The sequence below is a fragment of the Chenopodium album genome, chromosome 2 (genome assembly GCF_948465745.1).
Source record: "Chenopodium album chromosome 2, dcCheAlbu1.1, whole genome shotgun sequence".
Taxonomy (NCBI): Eukaryota; Viridiplantae; Streptophyta; class Magnoliopsida; order Caryophyllales; family Amaranthaceae; genus Chenopodium; species Chenopodium album.
The window spans coordinates 5,877-22,817 of NC_137835.1; the positions used below are offsets into that span (position 1 = coordinate 5,877).

General features: G+C 34.4%; 2 protein-coding genes across 2 annotated transcripts; both read right to left on the reverse strand.

The window, feature by feature from the left end:
* Positions 1–6,669: 6,669 nt before the first annotated feature.
* On the reverse strand, positions 6,670–8,847 carry LOC145597974 (leucine-rich repeat receptor protein kinase HPCA1-like). Its single transcript, XM_081654257.1, has 6 exons — positions 8,553–8,847; positions 8,292–8,441; positions 8,042–8,181; positions 7,719–7,938; positions 7,399–7,634; positions 6,670–7,155 (listed from the first exon to the last, which is right to left on the reverse strand). Exons 1-6 carry the CDS (start codon positions 8,845–8,847, stop codon positions 6,670–6,672), a joined length of 1,527 nt encoding a protein of 508 aa, XP_081510383.1.
* A 3,193-nt stretch (positions 8,848–12,040) lies between these two features.
* LOC145598121 (uncharacterized) lies at positions 12,041–14,647 on the reverse strand. The gene is made up of 10 exons (XM_081654435.1): positions 14,574–14,647; positions 13,857–13,931; positions 13,653–13,724; positions 13,149–13,223; positions 12,956–13,027; positions 12,699–12,782; positions 12,537–12,605; positions 12,349–12,423; positions 12,189–12,234; positions 12,041–12,082 (listed from the first exon to the last, which is right to left on the reverse strand). Exons 1-10 carry the CDS (start codon positions 14,645–14,647, stop codon positions 12,041–12,043), a joined length of 684 nt encoding a protein of 227 aa, XP_081510561.1.
* Between the last annotated feature and the right edge of the window lie 2,294 nt (positions 14,648–16,941).

A 16,941-nucleotide genomic window follows, 5' to 3' on the forward strand; every position in this document is an offset into this window, starting at 1 on the left:
TTTTAGTACGTGTTTTTTAATAATCTTGTGCATAATTGACAAAGATGAACATGGTGGCCGAGGTTGATGGTGCCCCATGCGAAAAACTAAGCCAGTTCTTCAAAGGTCCCTGCGGTACTCATGAGGTTTGTAGGCAATCTTGTACTTATGTTCAAATAGAATTGGCCTGTTGGAGTTTGTGACTTTTTCAAATGTAAATGTCAAAGGCCTTGTTAAGCACTAAACAATTTGCTATGTACTTATGTTCGTGTGCTCCTCGTTGCTCTATATTACAAGCATGACTAAAATCATAGCAATACTATCCCTACTAAATATGGAGTAACTGGTTTATTGTTATTACGGAGTATTATTTTTAATTATTAGTGTACTATATTTACGGGTGAATTTTTTTTTTTTTTTTTTTTTTTGAATTATAAAAAGAGTTAAGGAAAAGAAATACTATTGAGCCAACATTATTTCTCATAGGTCAGTAAGCACCTCTCACCAAGTATTTCTTATTGAATTTTTTTTTTTTTTTTTGACAAAGGGGGATGAACAAAATTGTATACAATGCTTGATTTATGGTTTGAGACTTTGAGCAATAATGCATTCGTGTGTTTAAAACTTATACTACCTCCAGATCGTATTATATGCGACTTTAGGGTATTATTTGTGAGATATAAAAAATTCCAAAGTTGCATTTAATACGATCCAGAGGTAGTAGGTCATTTTGTAAATACTATGAAGTACTCAAGTACAATGACACAATTCAAATAATTAGTAGGTCATATAAACTGCTCTTTTTAATTTATTCATTGGCTTTCTAGTTGCAACGTTAAGTACTGGAGTATATAAATTGCATTCACAAAGGTTATGACTAAAGTAAGGCTTATAATAAATTCATGCACTAGAATAAAATAAGAATACTAATTAACCCCCAAGGCCTGGCCTACAACTTTGGTAGCTAAATTTGTAGAAAGCAAAACTCAAACCAGCTATAAATACAATTATGCTTGATAGGAGGGAAAAAAAGTACTTGTATAAACTAATAAGATAGACCATCGTTTGTGTTGAAGCCAAAACCCGACCCAATAAATAAACATGGCTAAGCACAAAATATGTCATATATAAGTAGTGGAGATTATTTGAATCCAAACTAATTTATTTATCTGATTATGCAAGAGTACCACTATCCAGTTCTTTGGCAAACACGCTGAGGATGTTGGCATATTGCAATTTCATTTCTGTTCTAAATTTTGAATGCGCCAAAATAAATCTAAGACAAAAAAGACATGAGCGTATAATGCAACAACTACCCAATATAAAACCATCCCAAGCAAGGTATAAGGTCAGATATGTAAATAGTCTTACCTGCCCCAAGCAATAAAATCCTTTTTTTATTAAATAAAAATAAATAATTAAATTAATACTTGTTTTAAGGAAATACATTATATTGTTTTATTTTTATTTTTTTTAAACAAAAAGCACAAGTCGTCATAGAATCATTACCGGTTTACCACAAACTTGGCTACTGTATTGTTAAAAGAGGGGCAGAAATTTGATAATGTAGCAAGAAAAACACTCAACCCCAACTTGGACAAGAAAACTAAAAGTATACCTCATAAGCCTGCTCTGGAGATGCAACTTTTCCAATTCCTATAGCCCATACTGGCTCATAAGCAACTACATTTGTCCAGTCAGTTACTTGATCTGTGGTAATAAAATCATATTGGATCAAAAGTCAGAAATATCATGAAGTAATCTTGATATCTACAATCCAACCATTCTCAAGAAGTAAAACAATACAAACATGAAGGTTCATGCATAACTAAGAACAAATTCCACATAGTGAGATAGGGCTTAACATGAGCACATATAGAGGTCATTAACCAAACAGCTATATTCTGCTAGACAAAGCTATACATGAATATTCATCTTTTACCAACATCCATACACTAACTTTTCACATAAGTGAGGTAATTGCGGATACTGGGGATATTAGGTAGAGATAGTGGGGATCCATGGCGAACATGCTAAACTTTTTGCAATAGAGTTATGCTTTATGCTAATAAATAGATATTTGTTACAGACAGATTTGATTAGTTAGCGCATCTAAAGCATTAATATAACATAATAATAATCCCATCTAGTCTTAAGCTAGACTAGTCACATTCAAGATCAATATAACGTCTATATAGTGCACGACACTTTCAATGATATAATCATATATGAACATCAGAACATGTACCAGCAATTGCTTTTGTTTGTGCAGCAACAACTTCCATAGTGGTGCCAGCTTCACATTGTTCAAGGGTTTCTCCAGTGCCTAAATGAGATATTTTCAATAACTTCTCCAGTGCTCATATTAACACTTCCAATAGGCTCATATTAACACTTCCAATAGCAGTGTTTTTAGAGGGTATCTGTCAAATTGATGTTCCAGCAGCCAATTACAAAGTTACTGAAGCTAATGAATAAACGATCTTATGTAGTATTTTTTGTGGGTTCTGTTGACCCAAATAATGTAAATTTTATGGGTATTTTGGGTTGAAGGTGGCTGACTAGAAGTGAGGTTAACAAAGGAAGGAATTGTCAGTGTGGAAATTGGAACAAATACTACTAGAAAATTGGTCTTTGGTATCGGAAATTTATTGATACTAAAGGTATAATTTCTGATACCAAAGGTCATTAGTATCGGAAATAACACCAATTTGTCCAACAATGATATAATAGCTCCTCCACCTAACAAGCTATGAAGGTGTTAGTCAGCCTCAATACTCCTTAAAACAAAAATAAGAACAAAAATTCAATCAAAGATACATTTGCTATTAAATTCTCTATAAGATCTTACCTCAGATCAAGTGCTCACAACAAAAATCCACTTGGTAATAATCTCTGATGCTTTCCTCCTTGTTTCGAGCAATTCCCTTAGTGAGTGAGTGGATAATCTTCCCATCAAAAAAAGTATACTCACATTGTTCTCTCTGTTGCTGCATAAACCAATTAAATTCATTAATAGACATAAGAAAGTTTACACTATAAAAGATAAAAGTGTATTCACTAGTACTAAACTCAACCATGCTCCACTAGCTATTAAAGTTTGAGCGTACATAACAAGTAAATAGATAACTTAGTAAGCTATCAAGATTGAAATTGAGCTAACATAACAAACAATGTATTATTTGAAGATTAAAAGTTTATATAAAGACAAGACAAAAGAACAGAAAACCTCATGAATTTGTTCTAACATGAACTATAGGGTGATATATAAAATCATATGAATATCCATTATGAAAGTAAATTGTACCTAGAGTGTACCATGTTTCACACCAATGAAGCCAAAGAACAGAACAATTTCTTCGCCATTAAGACAGCAGAGCCGCGGTGGTTGTGGATGAGGGGCTGCGGCGGTGGTTGTAGATGTGGTTGCTTTCATCTTTGAGGAGAGCTTGAGAGAGAAGAGAGAAGAGAGGAGAATGAACAGAGGAGGAGAGATCTGACTATCCGAGGCTTGAGGAGGAAAGAGGGATGGAGAGCAATATTATTAAAAAAAAACCTAAAATAAAATAAATTTGTGCGCCTAATGATTTTGAACTTTCCTGAAATTTTAATGTACCGCCAAATTGCCAACCCTGAAATTTTGTTGTACCGCCAAAGCTGAAATGTGCTAAAATGCTAAGTTGCTAACTGGCTTTAGTATCGGAAAGATTTGTTCCAAAAAGTGTCTACTTGTAACATAATTATTTTTTATAGTAAAAGAACTATTAGTATCGGAATGTATCTTATACTAATATTTCATTTGTATCGAATAAAAAAAATTCCGACACTATAAAAAAGTCTAATACTTAGTTTGTGTAAACAACTAGAAAGTAGTGTCAGAAAAAAATTATCCGATACTATTGACGTTTTTAGTATCAGAAATATTTTCTGATACTAAAACCCCGTTTTCTAGTAGTGGCAAAACTCTTCTGGTTTATGAACAGAGGACAAAAGGAGAGAGGAATTGTCAATGGTGAACGACTTTTTTTCACCAACCTAGTATTTCTCTCTGCTAGAACCCTTAACCTTCAAATTTTTCACCCAAATTCATACAGTTTTTCGCCCTTCTTCCATATGGCTCGGGCTTGCAACCCCGAAACCACTCGAATTTACCGTCATTATCTTGCTGGAATCATAAGTACCCAGCGAATTACCACCGTCGACGGCATGCGGGTGTTCCGGTACAGGGTAGACCTTTCTTCGCTTCCCTAATTTCGTCGTCAAGCCTTCTCCTCTTCCCGGTGACACCTTCAATTACCGTATATCCGGTATTGTTAGACCGTATACCGTCGTTTATGAGACAAAGGAGTCGCGGTTCATTGGCGAGCATAGTCTGACCTCGATTTTGAACCAAAACATCACCGTTTTGTCGGACTTAGACAAGGATACTGGCAAATTTCAACCAAAGTTTTAGGGAAAGCTTCGAGGTTTGGATTTCGACGAAGAGTAGAAAAGGTGGAAGGAGAAATTGCAGAGGTGGGGAGGACAATTAAGAGAGGAATTAGCAATAGTCGTGGAAGAGGAAAGAGAAAATAAATTACGAAGAAAGGGAGGGAAAATGCAGTTAATTAAAAAGAATGAAATCTGATTGGTTGAGAGCACCTCACACGGATCACAGGACAAAATGAGTTGGACATGGAATCAAAAAGAAGGAAAGCTGATTGGTTGAGAGCACCTCACACAAATCACAGACATTTCTTAAAATTTGGAACGTTGGATGAGCATTCATCAACGATGGAAACTATACAACCGTTTTGTGAAAAAATACGGAGTATACTAGTAGGGAAAAAGGGACTAGGGACTTGGGAGTGTGGTGCTAAAGTTTAAAAAATATACTACGTAGACTTTTTTTTTTTAAGAAGAATAAAAAATTATATTGTACTTGTTAGATTAAGGATCTGTTATGAACTAACTAAACTTAATTTATTGTAACTGAGCTAAATATTTGATGAGAGAAGGAAATTAGAAATTGAACTTAAGTTATTAGAACTGAAGTGAAAATAAGATGAAGTGAACAGGCTCTAATGGTGAATTTAAAAATTGTTGTCAAAATGTTCTATGTTCACCTCATTCTCACTTAGGACCTAATCTGATTTATTGAACGTAGCTGACTGATTGGAGTTCAACTGTACTGAATAAAGTTGAAATGAATTGTTTATGATAAAAGGAAATTAGGAGCTGAATTGTACAAAATTGAAATTAATAAGCTGAAGAAAACATGTCCTTACTTCAGGGAAAAAAAATAGATAAGGGTTATTAAGTTCATAAGTTGTGATAAAAGGTAAATCAGAATTACCCAAGTTCAATTTGTAACTAAAATAAGTTCTAATAAGGGATAATAAGTTGAGATAAGCTCACATAAGTAAAAATCAAGTAAACAAACTGCACCCTTAGTGAATATATATTGACTAGCGAGTACGGAGTAGAGGTTAGGTGAAGATTAAACCAAGCTATTGGCTTGATTAATTTTGTATGTGCTTGCATGTTTACCTTAGTTTGATGATTGATTGTTAAATAATTAATTTTGTATGTGCTTGCATGTGTTAACTAAACTGAATAGAGTTGAAATGAATATTTTATGAGAGAAGAAAATTAGGAATTGAACTAAACCGAACTGATTGAAGTTGAATTGAACTGAATTGCAATTAAACTGAAGAAAACAGGCCCATAGATGACCACTTATTAGTTAATACTCATGTATTCATTATCTTTGCTTGCATTGAAAAATGAGGTTTAATTGACAAGCTTTTCTTGTATGATTAGATGTAATTTATATCTTGCTTACATTAATTTGTTTCAATAGTACGGTTGCCTTAGTTGTGATAGTTAGGTGAAAATCTCAATTATTGTGTTTGTATGCTTTCTCAAAACGATTGAAATACAAGCCCAATTTAGTATCTCGTTTCCTATCATCGAGAACTTGTTGCGGCCTACCTTATTAGTTGAGTTTGGCTTAAGAATGACATAATGTCGTGGATTCGAAATAAGGCAATGTTTAGTGCTCTATCACTAATTTGTGTTAGTGTTTGCCTATTTTATTGATCTGTTGGTTTGGTTAGTGTCGAATCTCGATTTCCCCTAGCATTTATTTTAAATTTCCTATAGTATCTTCCTTAGCTTAATTTAACCGTCAAGTAGTCAACTAATCACAACTGCAACTTGTGAGTTGTGACCGAACTAGCTTATACCCCTTTTACATTATTCATGGTGTACTAATAACCATTATTCCCTGCGGATACGATCCTTTATTCCCTGTGGAGAACCCTTTATATATAAACAATGCAAGAGTGGCAACATTAATGTTTTTATGGCTTGTTAAATATACGTTGCTTTATCTACCTTCTCTTCTCTCAAACGTTCTTCTTTGTCTCTTATATAATTTTTTTTTACTTGTTATACACAACTATTGTTATAACCTTAGGGTTACACTGTTAATTGCCCGAAAGTTGAGTCCAATTGTCAAGATTGGCAAGAGTACAACTTTTTTTTTCCCGTTTTCGAACAACAATAGCATAATAATCAATCCCAGAAATGGTCATATAGTGCTATTGCCTGCTGGGATGTCAAATATTACATTCCTTAAACCACTAATTGTTTGACATAAGTTGAAAAAAAAAAGTGTTACTTTGGCTCTATTTTTGGTGATAATGATTATCCACCACTGTAGTCAAATGCACTACTATAAGCACTATAAGTGGTGTCTTTCTTTGCTAAGGCATCATAAGGATGCTTGAGGATACCTTTGGTGGCTCCAAAATCCTTGACGGATGAGGACGTGGATGTCGATCCGGTATCTAACCCATCATTTTGTAGTATAATTTCTATCTCCTTCACCACATCACTCATTGTTGGACGATCCGATGCAGTTTCTTCAACACGTTGCACTGCTAGCTGAATAAACTTACTAAACCCAATCAAATTTGGATTTTTTTTAATGACAGGATCGATCATGATCTTCAAGCCACAAAACTCTTCATCATTCTTGTCCATCTTTGTTCTGACCTCCCGAACAATGTACTTCCCCTTCTCGATTGGTTGCTTGGCAGTCACTAACTCAAGCATAACTACTCCAAAGCTATATACATCACTCTTCTCAGTCAATTGTTGTGTCAAGTAGTATTCGGGATCAAGATAGCCCTGCAACACACCCAAAACAAATTAATGATTAAAAAAGGGAACAAAAACCACAAATTTCTTCAGGGGATTTTATAATTGTGTTATACTATTGCCGATTGTGGAAGTAATGGTGAGATTTAAACATATGCTAATTGAAAAGGTTAAAAAAAAAAAAGCAATCAAGTTTTCCATGGCTTCAAATCTAAATTGAGAGGATATGAGAACATTTCACAAGAAAACAAGTTCTAAATACAATAATCCTACCAGCGTTCCTTTGACTTGGGTAGAAACATGACCCTTCGTGCTATCAGAAACTAGCTTACATAAGCCAAAATCTGCAACCTTGGCTGTTAAATTTTCATCTAAAAGTATATTGGTAAACTTGACATCCCTGTGAATTATGGGAGGATTTGCAAGCTCATGAAGATATGCTAATCCTCTAGCAGAGCCTAGAGCAATGCGCAGTCTTCTCTTCCAATCAAGATGAATGCCAGATATGCCTGCACAATAGGTTAAGTATTATAAGGTTGATATCTCTACAATGTTCACAATCATCAACATTTTAATAATGGATAAAAAATTACCAGACAAACTATCTCTGAGCAATCCATTGGGCATATATTCGTACACCAGCATCTGTTCCCCTTGTTCAAAACAGAAACCCAACAAGCCAACTAAATTCTTATGGTGAACTCTTAAAAGCAATTCAATTTCAGTCTTGAATTCATGCCCACCCTGCATAGATCCTTGCTGAGCTCGCTTGATTGCCACATTTTGACCATCAGGTAGCACTCCTTTGTACACCTGAACATCATTGCGAGAAAATAATGGATAAGAAGCCGCATATAAAATGTTTTCAACTGGGAACAGTAGGAAGCATGAGCTGGTAGGTGATGATGACTCAAACCTTGCCATAACCCCCGGAGCCTATTTCATTACGCTGTGAAAAAGTATTGGTGCACTTCTTTAGTTCATCATATGGAAACCATCTAGCTCCCTTTAACTGTGGAACACTACCACTGTCTTTTCCACTTGAACCCCAAGACACTGCATCAAAATAGCACAACAGAAAATGAGAGTATAAGAATTATTAAAACTACAACCAAACCAGAATTCAAGAGGTTCTATGTGAAAATTGCACGGTCTCAATAGCTTACCAAATGGTCTACTCAAACCAATTGCTCTCTCAGCACGTGTTTTATGTTGTACAGCATAAATGCCTACTCCCAAAACCATTACTACAAGAAAGGTACAAGTTGTAGCAATTCCTGCTATTAAGCCCAAACTAACAGTTCTTCTGTTTGTGGCTGGCAAACATATTCAACATCCATATAATAATCAGTCTATGATTGAAAAAAAAAACAAAAAAATTGGACATAAGACATAACTGATTGAAGATGTTGATGCTGATGGAATACCTGGGAAGAGATAAGGTGATGCAATAAAATAGTATGGTCCAAACTCTGGGGGTGGCTTGAAAGTTTGATTACTAAGATCAAAGCCAATCCTCAGAATTTCTAATCGATTGAAGTATTTTTTGCCATATGGAAATATTTCGATATGAACTTGAAGGTAGTCATCTATGTTGAAAAAAGGGTTCTGAAGAGAAACTGAGCCAGGAATTAGGCCCAGTTTCACCCATAAGCTCATTTCCAATTTGTGAAAGGAGTTTGCATTAGTCACTTCCCTGAATGAAGGTCCTCGAAAGTACATAGTCCCTTCATATGGATATGCACAATCACAACTCTGGGGACTTAGCTTCTGGTCTGCTGATGTAATCCCCCGTATTTTTAAATATTTTATAAATGAAATTTTATTTTATTTATAATATTTAGTTGTACTTTTCCGGAATTTAATTACAAAAGTTTCAAATTATTAATATTGGTCAAAAATTATTTTAGCACAAACTATTTTATGAACCTATGTTCTACAATTCATGATCATACAAACAAAGCCTAGTCCATTTCATTTACCTAATTGGCCCAATAATTTTATGAGGCCCAATATTCTTACTTACCCTACAACATTCTCTCCTATAAATACCCCATTAATCCCCAAAAATTTCCCACACCAAAAGGTTAGTCTTATTTTCTCTCTCCTTTGTTTTATTAATTTGTATAATTATAATTATTGATTTATGGATTTTGATTTTATTGTTTGAAAGTAATTTAATTAGTATCAAGTTGTATTTTGATGACTAAACTTTATAATTTCAGATTTTATAAGTATCATAATTTTTCAGATTTTGTAAATTTTATAACCTAGGGTTTTTACTTATTGAAAATCATGATTTTAGGGTTTTTATGAACAATTGATTTAGGGCTTTTATAGTAATGATGTTTTGAAATTTTGGTGATTATAACTAATGATTAGTTTAACTTAATTCCAGATTATTTTGAACATGTAAATTCGTGTTTTAGTTTTTAGATTTTCGTTCATTAATATTAATCCCGTTTAATCCCGATCAGATTCTGAACTCATCCGATTTTGATGAAAATATAATGTTTTCCATGTGGAAACAACGTTTTAAAAAAAGATTCACTACCTTTGGTAATGAGCACCACCCTCTCGTGGCCAAATTCAGCCTTTAAATATGATTTTCGGGCAGTTTTTTATTTTAACGAAGTTTTTTTTTTTTACTTAAAATATTATCCTTGAGTTTGATTAATAAAATTAATTATGTTTAAAGTTAATTAAACATAAATATATGTTTTTATTGAAGTTTTAAGTGTTGGAAATAGTTTCTAAGTACTACTTTTAATGTTTTATAAAGAGGGTTTAATCACCCATTAAAAAGGGAGATTTTTAGGGGTTTTTATATAATTTTCAGATTTTTATTAGACTTTGAACTTGCTGTAATTTCATGTATAAGAGTGTATTTTAAGGTTTTTATGAAGAAAATTTAAAGAACTATATATAAGCCTTTAATTTTAACTAAAGGGAAGGTTTTAAAGTGTTGTTTGATTTGGATTTTGAAGGTTTTAAAGTAAGTTAGTATTGCTGTAAATTTGATTGATTGGGTATTGATTGAGATGTTATTATTTGGCTTAGGAGAGGAGTTTATTGAAGGTGATTTCTAGTTAGTAAAGTGGCATACCAATTTGTTTGCTCAAGGTACGTACAAGTTACGAAACCTTTCTTTTAGGTGCATGTATAAGGACGACGGATCGAGAACTTAGTATCATGTATAGGGATGACTGAGTTAAATTGTTTGGTTATACATTGTGAATTTCGTATAACGTGCACTATTTTATATTGCAAGTATTATTTGTGCTCTAATTATGCAAGGTGCGCTTAGAGGCAAAGGTATATTATTGGTGTAATGATTAATTTATTAATCATTCATGATTATGCAAGCAGGATGAGTAAAGGAAGAATTTAAGTCTTCTAAGACGAGGTTAAGGTTTTGGGGTGCCTTATGCACTCAAGGTGTTTATACACCGAGGTAGTAAAGGAATAAATAATAAATGTTGCTTGCCACTAATAAATCAAGAATTGAAATTGAAAAGTTGTTTTACTTGATTGAATTGATATTGGATTGATTGTATTGTTATGCATATGAGTCATCACCAAGTCTAAACCTGTAAATCACGTAAAGTGCAAGATGGATGAGCAATAAAACTCTGGATTGGTGTACTTCTGGAGTAATGACAATCAGGGGTTGGGGTACATGGGGTATTAGCCGTGTACTTTTCTCGAGGCCGTCTGATCTACGAGTCTCTTATTTCAAATATTTTTCAAAACTAGGAGTTAGGTGAGATCTCATACTAACTACGGTCACGGAGTCGCGCCCGTGGTCGTTGGATGTTTATTGATGTTTCCGAAAGGAGGCATGGGGTTTTTCTTTTATTGATGTTCCAAATGGAGCATGGGTTGGACAACCTTGTCTATTGCGTAATCCAATGAATAAAAATAATGATTTACCTATTATTAATTAATGGAGTCTTAGTAATATAAATAGTTGATTCGTGTGTTGAGTCTATAATTTAATGATGCATGATGATTGATTATTAGTAGCATGTTATGGATTTCTTAATTTATTTTGCAGCTTGTATGTACTCAGCTTTGCTGATTGCGTGCTTTGTGTGTCTTTCTTTGGTCATGGCCTTCGCCTTTCAATGACCCTGTGACGATCCAATTTTTACACTTGTAATATTGGGGAGCAGAATTACCACAGGTTCTTACACATGCAGCATTCATCAGGGTTGTGGGATCTTGAGTAGAGAGTTGATTGTTTGCATTTTATTTCTTTTGCAAGTTTGAATTTATTTTAATTCGATTTTATTTGACACTAATTCTTTTGGGTTTGAATTTATTCGAACACTGGAATTAATCACTTACTACTTTTATTGGGTTTTGAATAAGGGCCTTAATGGTTCCAAGTTGTATGACTTAATTTGGTTTCATTCGTTGGTTTTGAAACTTATTTATAACTGATTTAGTTTTTTCGCTGCTATTTTCTGATAAAGCCTTAACGTTTGAACACGTGGCGGTAGCACGCCAGTAATTCTCTTGAATGTTGTTCAGGGTCCTCACAAGTTTAAAGAGAGAATTATTGGGGTGTTACAGCTGAACATTGCTTACTACCACAATTAGCTACACTGGTTGAATAGGGTTTTTTTGTTTGCTGCTGAATCTGACAGTAGTCAGTACTTGAAAGTGGAGTGATTCAAACTGGGTTTCCGATCAATCTGTTATTAGATAAAGCGAATTGTGAATGTTGGCAATCATGGCATATTGCTCCTCCAGTCAGAAAAGGAGTAGTCAAAACAAAAAAAAAAAGATTGAAAATGCACAAGAACTTGTTCTCACATCAAGGTATTTGTGTATCTAGAGCTAAGTGTCACTGAGGAAATCTTGTTGTTCTCAAAATCAACAAGCTGGAGTTGTTGGCCAATGCTATCACTCATATCCAATGTTCCATTTGAATGAATTGTTTCTCATTTTCCTGCCATATTTTTTACAAAGAATTCTTTTAGAAAAAAAGGAAATAAAAACAAAATGTATGTTGTCCTAATGCCTATTTGCTCTAATGCTCCAACCAAATTACTTACACAAGCTGCATCTGTGGAGCACTGAACAACTTTTGAGGAACAGGCCCTTGAAGTGAACCATACTCAATGATTATGAAAATTATGTAAATGCCACATCCAAAAAGCTACGAATTCGATAAGTGAACATTTTTGTGGCTGAGAATCTAGATTAGAAACATACAGTGTAGTGAGAGACAGAAAAGTTGAGAACCATTCTGGTGCTTCTGAGTCGTCAAAGGAGTTGTTGCTCAGGTCCCTATGGTGATGAAAAGAACCATCATGAAAAAGGCTATATAAATTTAGAAAATACACCGTATGTATAAATTTAGAATAATATTTCAGCAATAAATTCCAAATATTCCTCCTTACACATAGCTAAGAGAATCCATCCTTGTTAAATCTGGCAATGAACCAGTCAGTTTATTGTGCCCTAAATTCCTGAAAGTATGCAAAAGAAAGAAATGGAAGCAAAGGCTCAATTATCAATTATGACTTTTTACAGTTCAAAAAAGCTTATTTTATCTAATTCACAAATCTACCGACAATTCAACAACATTGGTGAGATTGTTGAGATTAGATGGCACCTCCCCTGTCAAGGAATTCCGATCAAGCCGTCTGCAGAAAACAAAAATACAAGTTCAAAAATATAACAATTAATAATGAAATAAATATCTCCCTCGATTTTTTTCGGTTTAGCACCTACAATAAGTTAGTCGAACAAAAGAGGAGGGGGTATATATATGTGTATAAGATGTTGAGACCAGCTCATGAGATTATCATCAACTCACGGAACTTCAAGAGTCTGAACAAGTCCCAATGTGGATGGAATCGGCCCAGTTAGTTGATTTCCGTCAAAAAGTCTGTTAAAAAACGGAACCATAGACAATATAACTTAAGATGTTGTAATGATAATGTACTCATTTCTCACAAACAAAGAAAAAGAAGAAATTTAAGGACCTATGGAGTACTCAAGAGACTTACACATGGATTAAAATCATCTCTGAACGGAATAGCTTAGATGGAACTGAACCAGAAAGCTGATTTTTATTGAAGTGACTGCAAAATTGGATACAGTGAGTTCTACCATTCTTGCATGAATAATTATATGACCTATCTATGAATTGGATGTCAGGACATCATTTGCTCCATATTTGGAACTGCTAACCACCTATTGTAGGAGAGTGAATGAAAGGACATCAACAAAATACTCACAAATGTTTTGCCTTCAGCAAGAGATCCAAGCCTGGTGTGTACTGTTAGGTGTTGAGACAGGAATGGATCATGTCAAGTGGTTGTCTGCCAGATCCAGCCAGTAAAGTTTGGAAAGATTACCGAGAGAGCGGGGTATTTCACCAGTAAATTAAAGTTGTTGGAGTTCAGAGCCCTGTATAAGATAATATGGTTACAGGAACTTGAAACTTCCAAGACAGTAGAAATGAGTTGAAACTATCAAAATATGGATGATGACATTGAACAAATCATTACAAGAAGGACAGCTCTGCAAGGTTGCCTAGCTCTGGAGGAATTTTACCACTGAAACCACAGCCCGCCAAAATCCTACATTGAACATTAAAATATTAATCCTAATCCCAGGTTGAAACTTCTGCAAGAAGTATGTATACTTTTATATAGTGATCAAATGCTTACACTAAAGCAATCTTGATAAATTTGGAGTTTGAGAAATCTTACAGAATATTTAGTTTGAGCAGATCTCCTAGTCTTGGAGTTAAAGAACCAGTGAGACCCCGATTGAAAGAGAGATCCCTGCCACAAATATATTTGGAAAGATAACTTAAGTCTTCTGAGCCGGTATACCAGAAAACTCCAACATAACTAATGAGCTATGTGATGCCTTTAAGTTATTGTTTAGAGCCTATGAAAATACTATGCTTTCTGCTATTTTTTTGTAAGGCCTATTTTTTTGTAAGGCCTTCTGCCTTCTTGGGAATTCAGAACCATGATCCATAAATGTCGGTCCAATTCAATATGAAGCATACATTTCAAACCTTGCAAAGCAGTAACCGTAGAAAAATTTAATCTTAGCAAGGGATGACTGAACTACTTAAGAGTATTTATTATCTTCGCATATTCATGAAGCCTATCATTTGGTTTGTAATTCTTTTCAAGTTTTTAAGTTGAGAATCTGATATCCAATACAACAAGATTATTTTTTTTTTTTTTTTTTGGGAAATTCTCTTTGGTAACACTCTAGTTTTTATTTTTATCAGTGGTAAATTGCAAAAAAACTTATTATCATTGGTAAACTTTAACTAGGTATAAATTTTCAATGGTAAACTTAATGAAATTCTAAGCTTAACCTTAGTTAACTAAAGACTTAATGACTAATTTAGCCCTAATCTCAATTCCAGTTTTTCATCCAAAATCCTTCAACCCAAAAACTACTACCAACAACCAGAACCACTGCCTAGCCGCCGCCATCGCCCAGAACCACTCCCCTTCAAACTAGCCCATTCCACCATTACCTAATCTCAACTATTATCGCACCACTCGACCACAACCACCGTCATCCACCATCTCCAACCGCCACTCAACCTTGCTGCCCAATACACCCCCTGTTTCACCCTACGTCACCAATCTCAGCCCTCTCCGACTGCTACTCCATCCACGCATCACTGCAACACCACCATTCACCAACAACAACCAACTCACCAGATATCCCCTGCTCCACCAATCTACAAAATTCACCTTCACCAATTCTACCTCGCCATTGAATCACCAATTGCAGCCCACAACCTACCGCAATTAGTACTGGCGCTGCTCCGATTCGACCCACATATCAACTGCTCCACAATCGCAAACGCCACAACAACGGCAACACCGCAGCTTAGCAAAAATCACAGCCGCACTCGCCACCATTAGCCACCAACATAAGATCCTCAAGGCAGCACCAATCGAAATTCGCAACTAGCCCTCTTCAATTAAGATAGTGGCTCGTCAATTTCAGCATATAAAGCCCCAATTCGGTTTATTATCAACCTAATTTCCCCAAATTTAATTGCAAGGTTTGATTTTCTGATTAATTTGTAGGAAAATTCTCTAGTAATTTAGCCTAATTTCAACCCTAAATGCAACAATCATAGCAACAACAAGAAGATCAATGGGGTTGGCTAAAAATTTTGATTTTGCAATTTGAAGATTGTGGGGAATAATTTCAAGCCTTTAAAATCCCACTAACTTGAACCCCACTGTGATCATACACTAAAGTATGGTGGCGTCCAAAAGGGAAGAAGATAGAGCAAAAGAGTCGCCAACAAGTTTTTAAGGAACTTGTAAACCATTCACGAGGTGAAGGTTACACCCCTTAACGATCCAAGAGATCGTCAACTCCATAAGGTCATGAACCAAATAAGGGTTCGGGGATGAAGGTACAAATCCAACCTAAAAGAGATTGAACCTGCCCTAATAATAGGCCTCTACTTTATTCTACTCGTATTCATGTGCGCTTTCTGACTAACATACAATCAATAGGATTAACCCTAAACCTGTTTAATCTATGTTGGTTGAATTTAATGCACAAATAAACTATCATTGGCGATCACTTGAAATTATAATCACAATTAACCCTAAACAAGATTATTAATTATCTTATTAAGCGTGATTACAAGTACCAATTCCCTTTAAACATGCATAAAAGGTGATCAAGCAATAACAATATAAAATAATATGTATCAAGCGACATAATAAATAATCAACATCATTAATAATAATAATATCAATCATAATCATATTAAAGCATTGCAAGATCCTAGGCATGATACTAACAAGATTAATAACAAACCCTAGCATGTCACTAAGCATTAAAAATCAAATCTTTAACCCTAACATGATACTAACATGAATTAATATTAGGAAGAAAATAAAAGGCATCATAACAATCATATTTGATATTAAAAATACCCTAGACATGATACTAGGAATATCATAATAACAATATAAATATGATATCTACATCATAATATCAATTAAAACAATTAAAGTACTTACTTGGATGCCTCGTACCTCTTTCTAATAACAAAATACACACATTAGTAACTTCAAGGAAAATAATAATCAAAACAATCAAATTAAATAATTGAAATAGAGATTTGGGACCAAACCCTCAGAAATTAAAACCTTTCACGTCTAGGGCGAAGGCAACTTCGAATATGGCTAGGTGTTTCTAGATCTAATGAATGCGGAATTTTGTATGAAAACCAAAGTTTAGAAAAGAAAGAATGAATGAAGAGATGAATGAATTCAAAGAATTTGATGAATGATTGAGAGTTGATGAAGACTTAAGAATAGAGAGAATTGGTGAATGATAGATGTAGATGATGAAGATAGTTGATGAAGACTTAAGAATAAGGAGAATTCGTGAATGAAAACGGAGTTTTTGATACGATATTTATAGAGAAAATCATCCAAAAAAGATAATTTATCAAAACAGAGTATGAAGACCACAAATCCACCTTGGCGCCAGGAACTGTGGCTAGCGCCAGGCGCCAATTCTGGCGTCTGGCGCTAATCTTGATTCCAGGCGCCAAGGCCTGGGGTTGGACGCCAAACCGGATTTTAACGCGTTTTCGAAAATCTGATAATTTTACCGTACTGGAAGATAAAATAATATAATTTCGGTAGAAAATGCTATTTGATCTAATTAAAACTCTGAAGAATCCTAATTGAATTAAAAATGATAAAACCTTCTAGAATGTTCTAGAAGACCAAAACCATTCCTAATTACATTAGGAATGATAAATCATATTAGGCCCTCCCC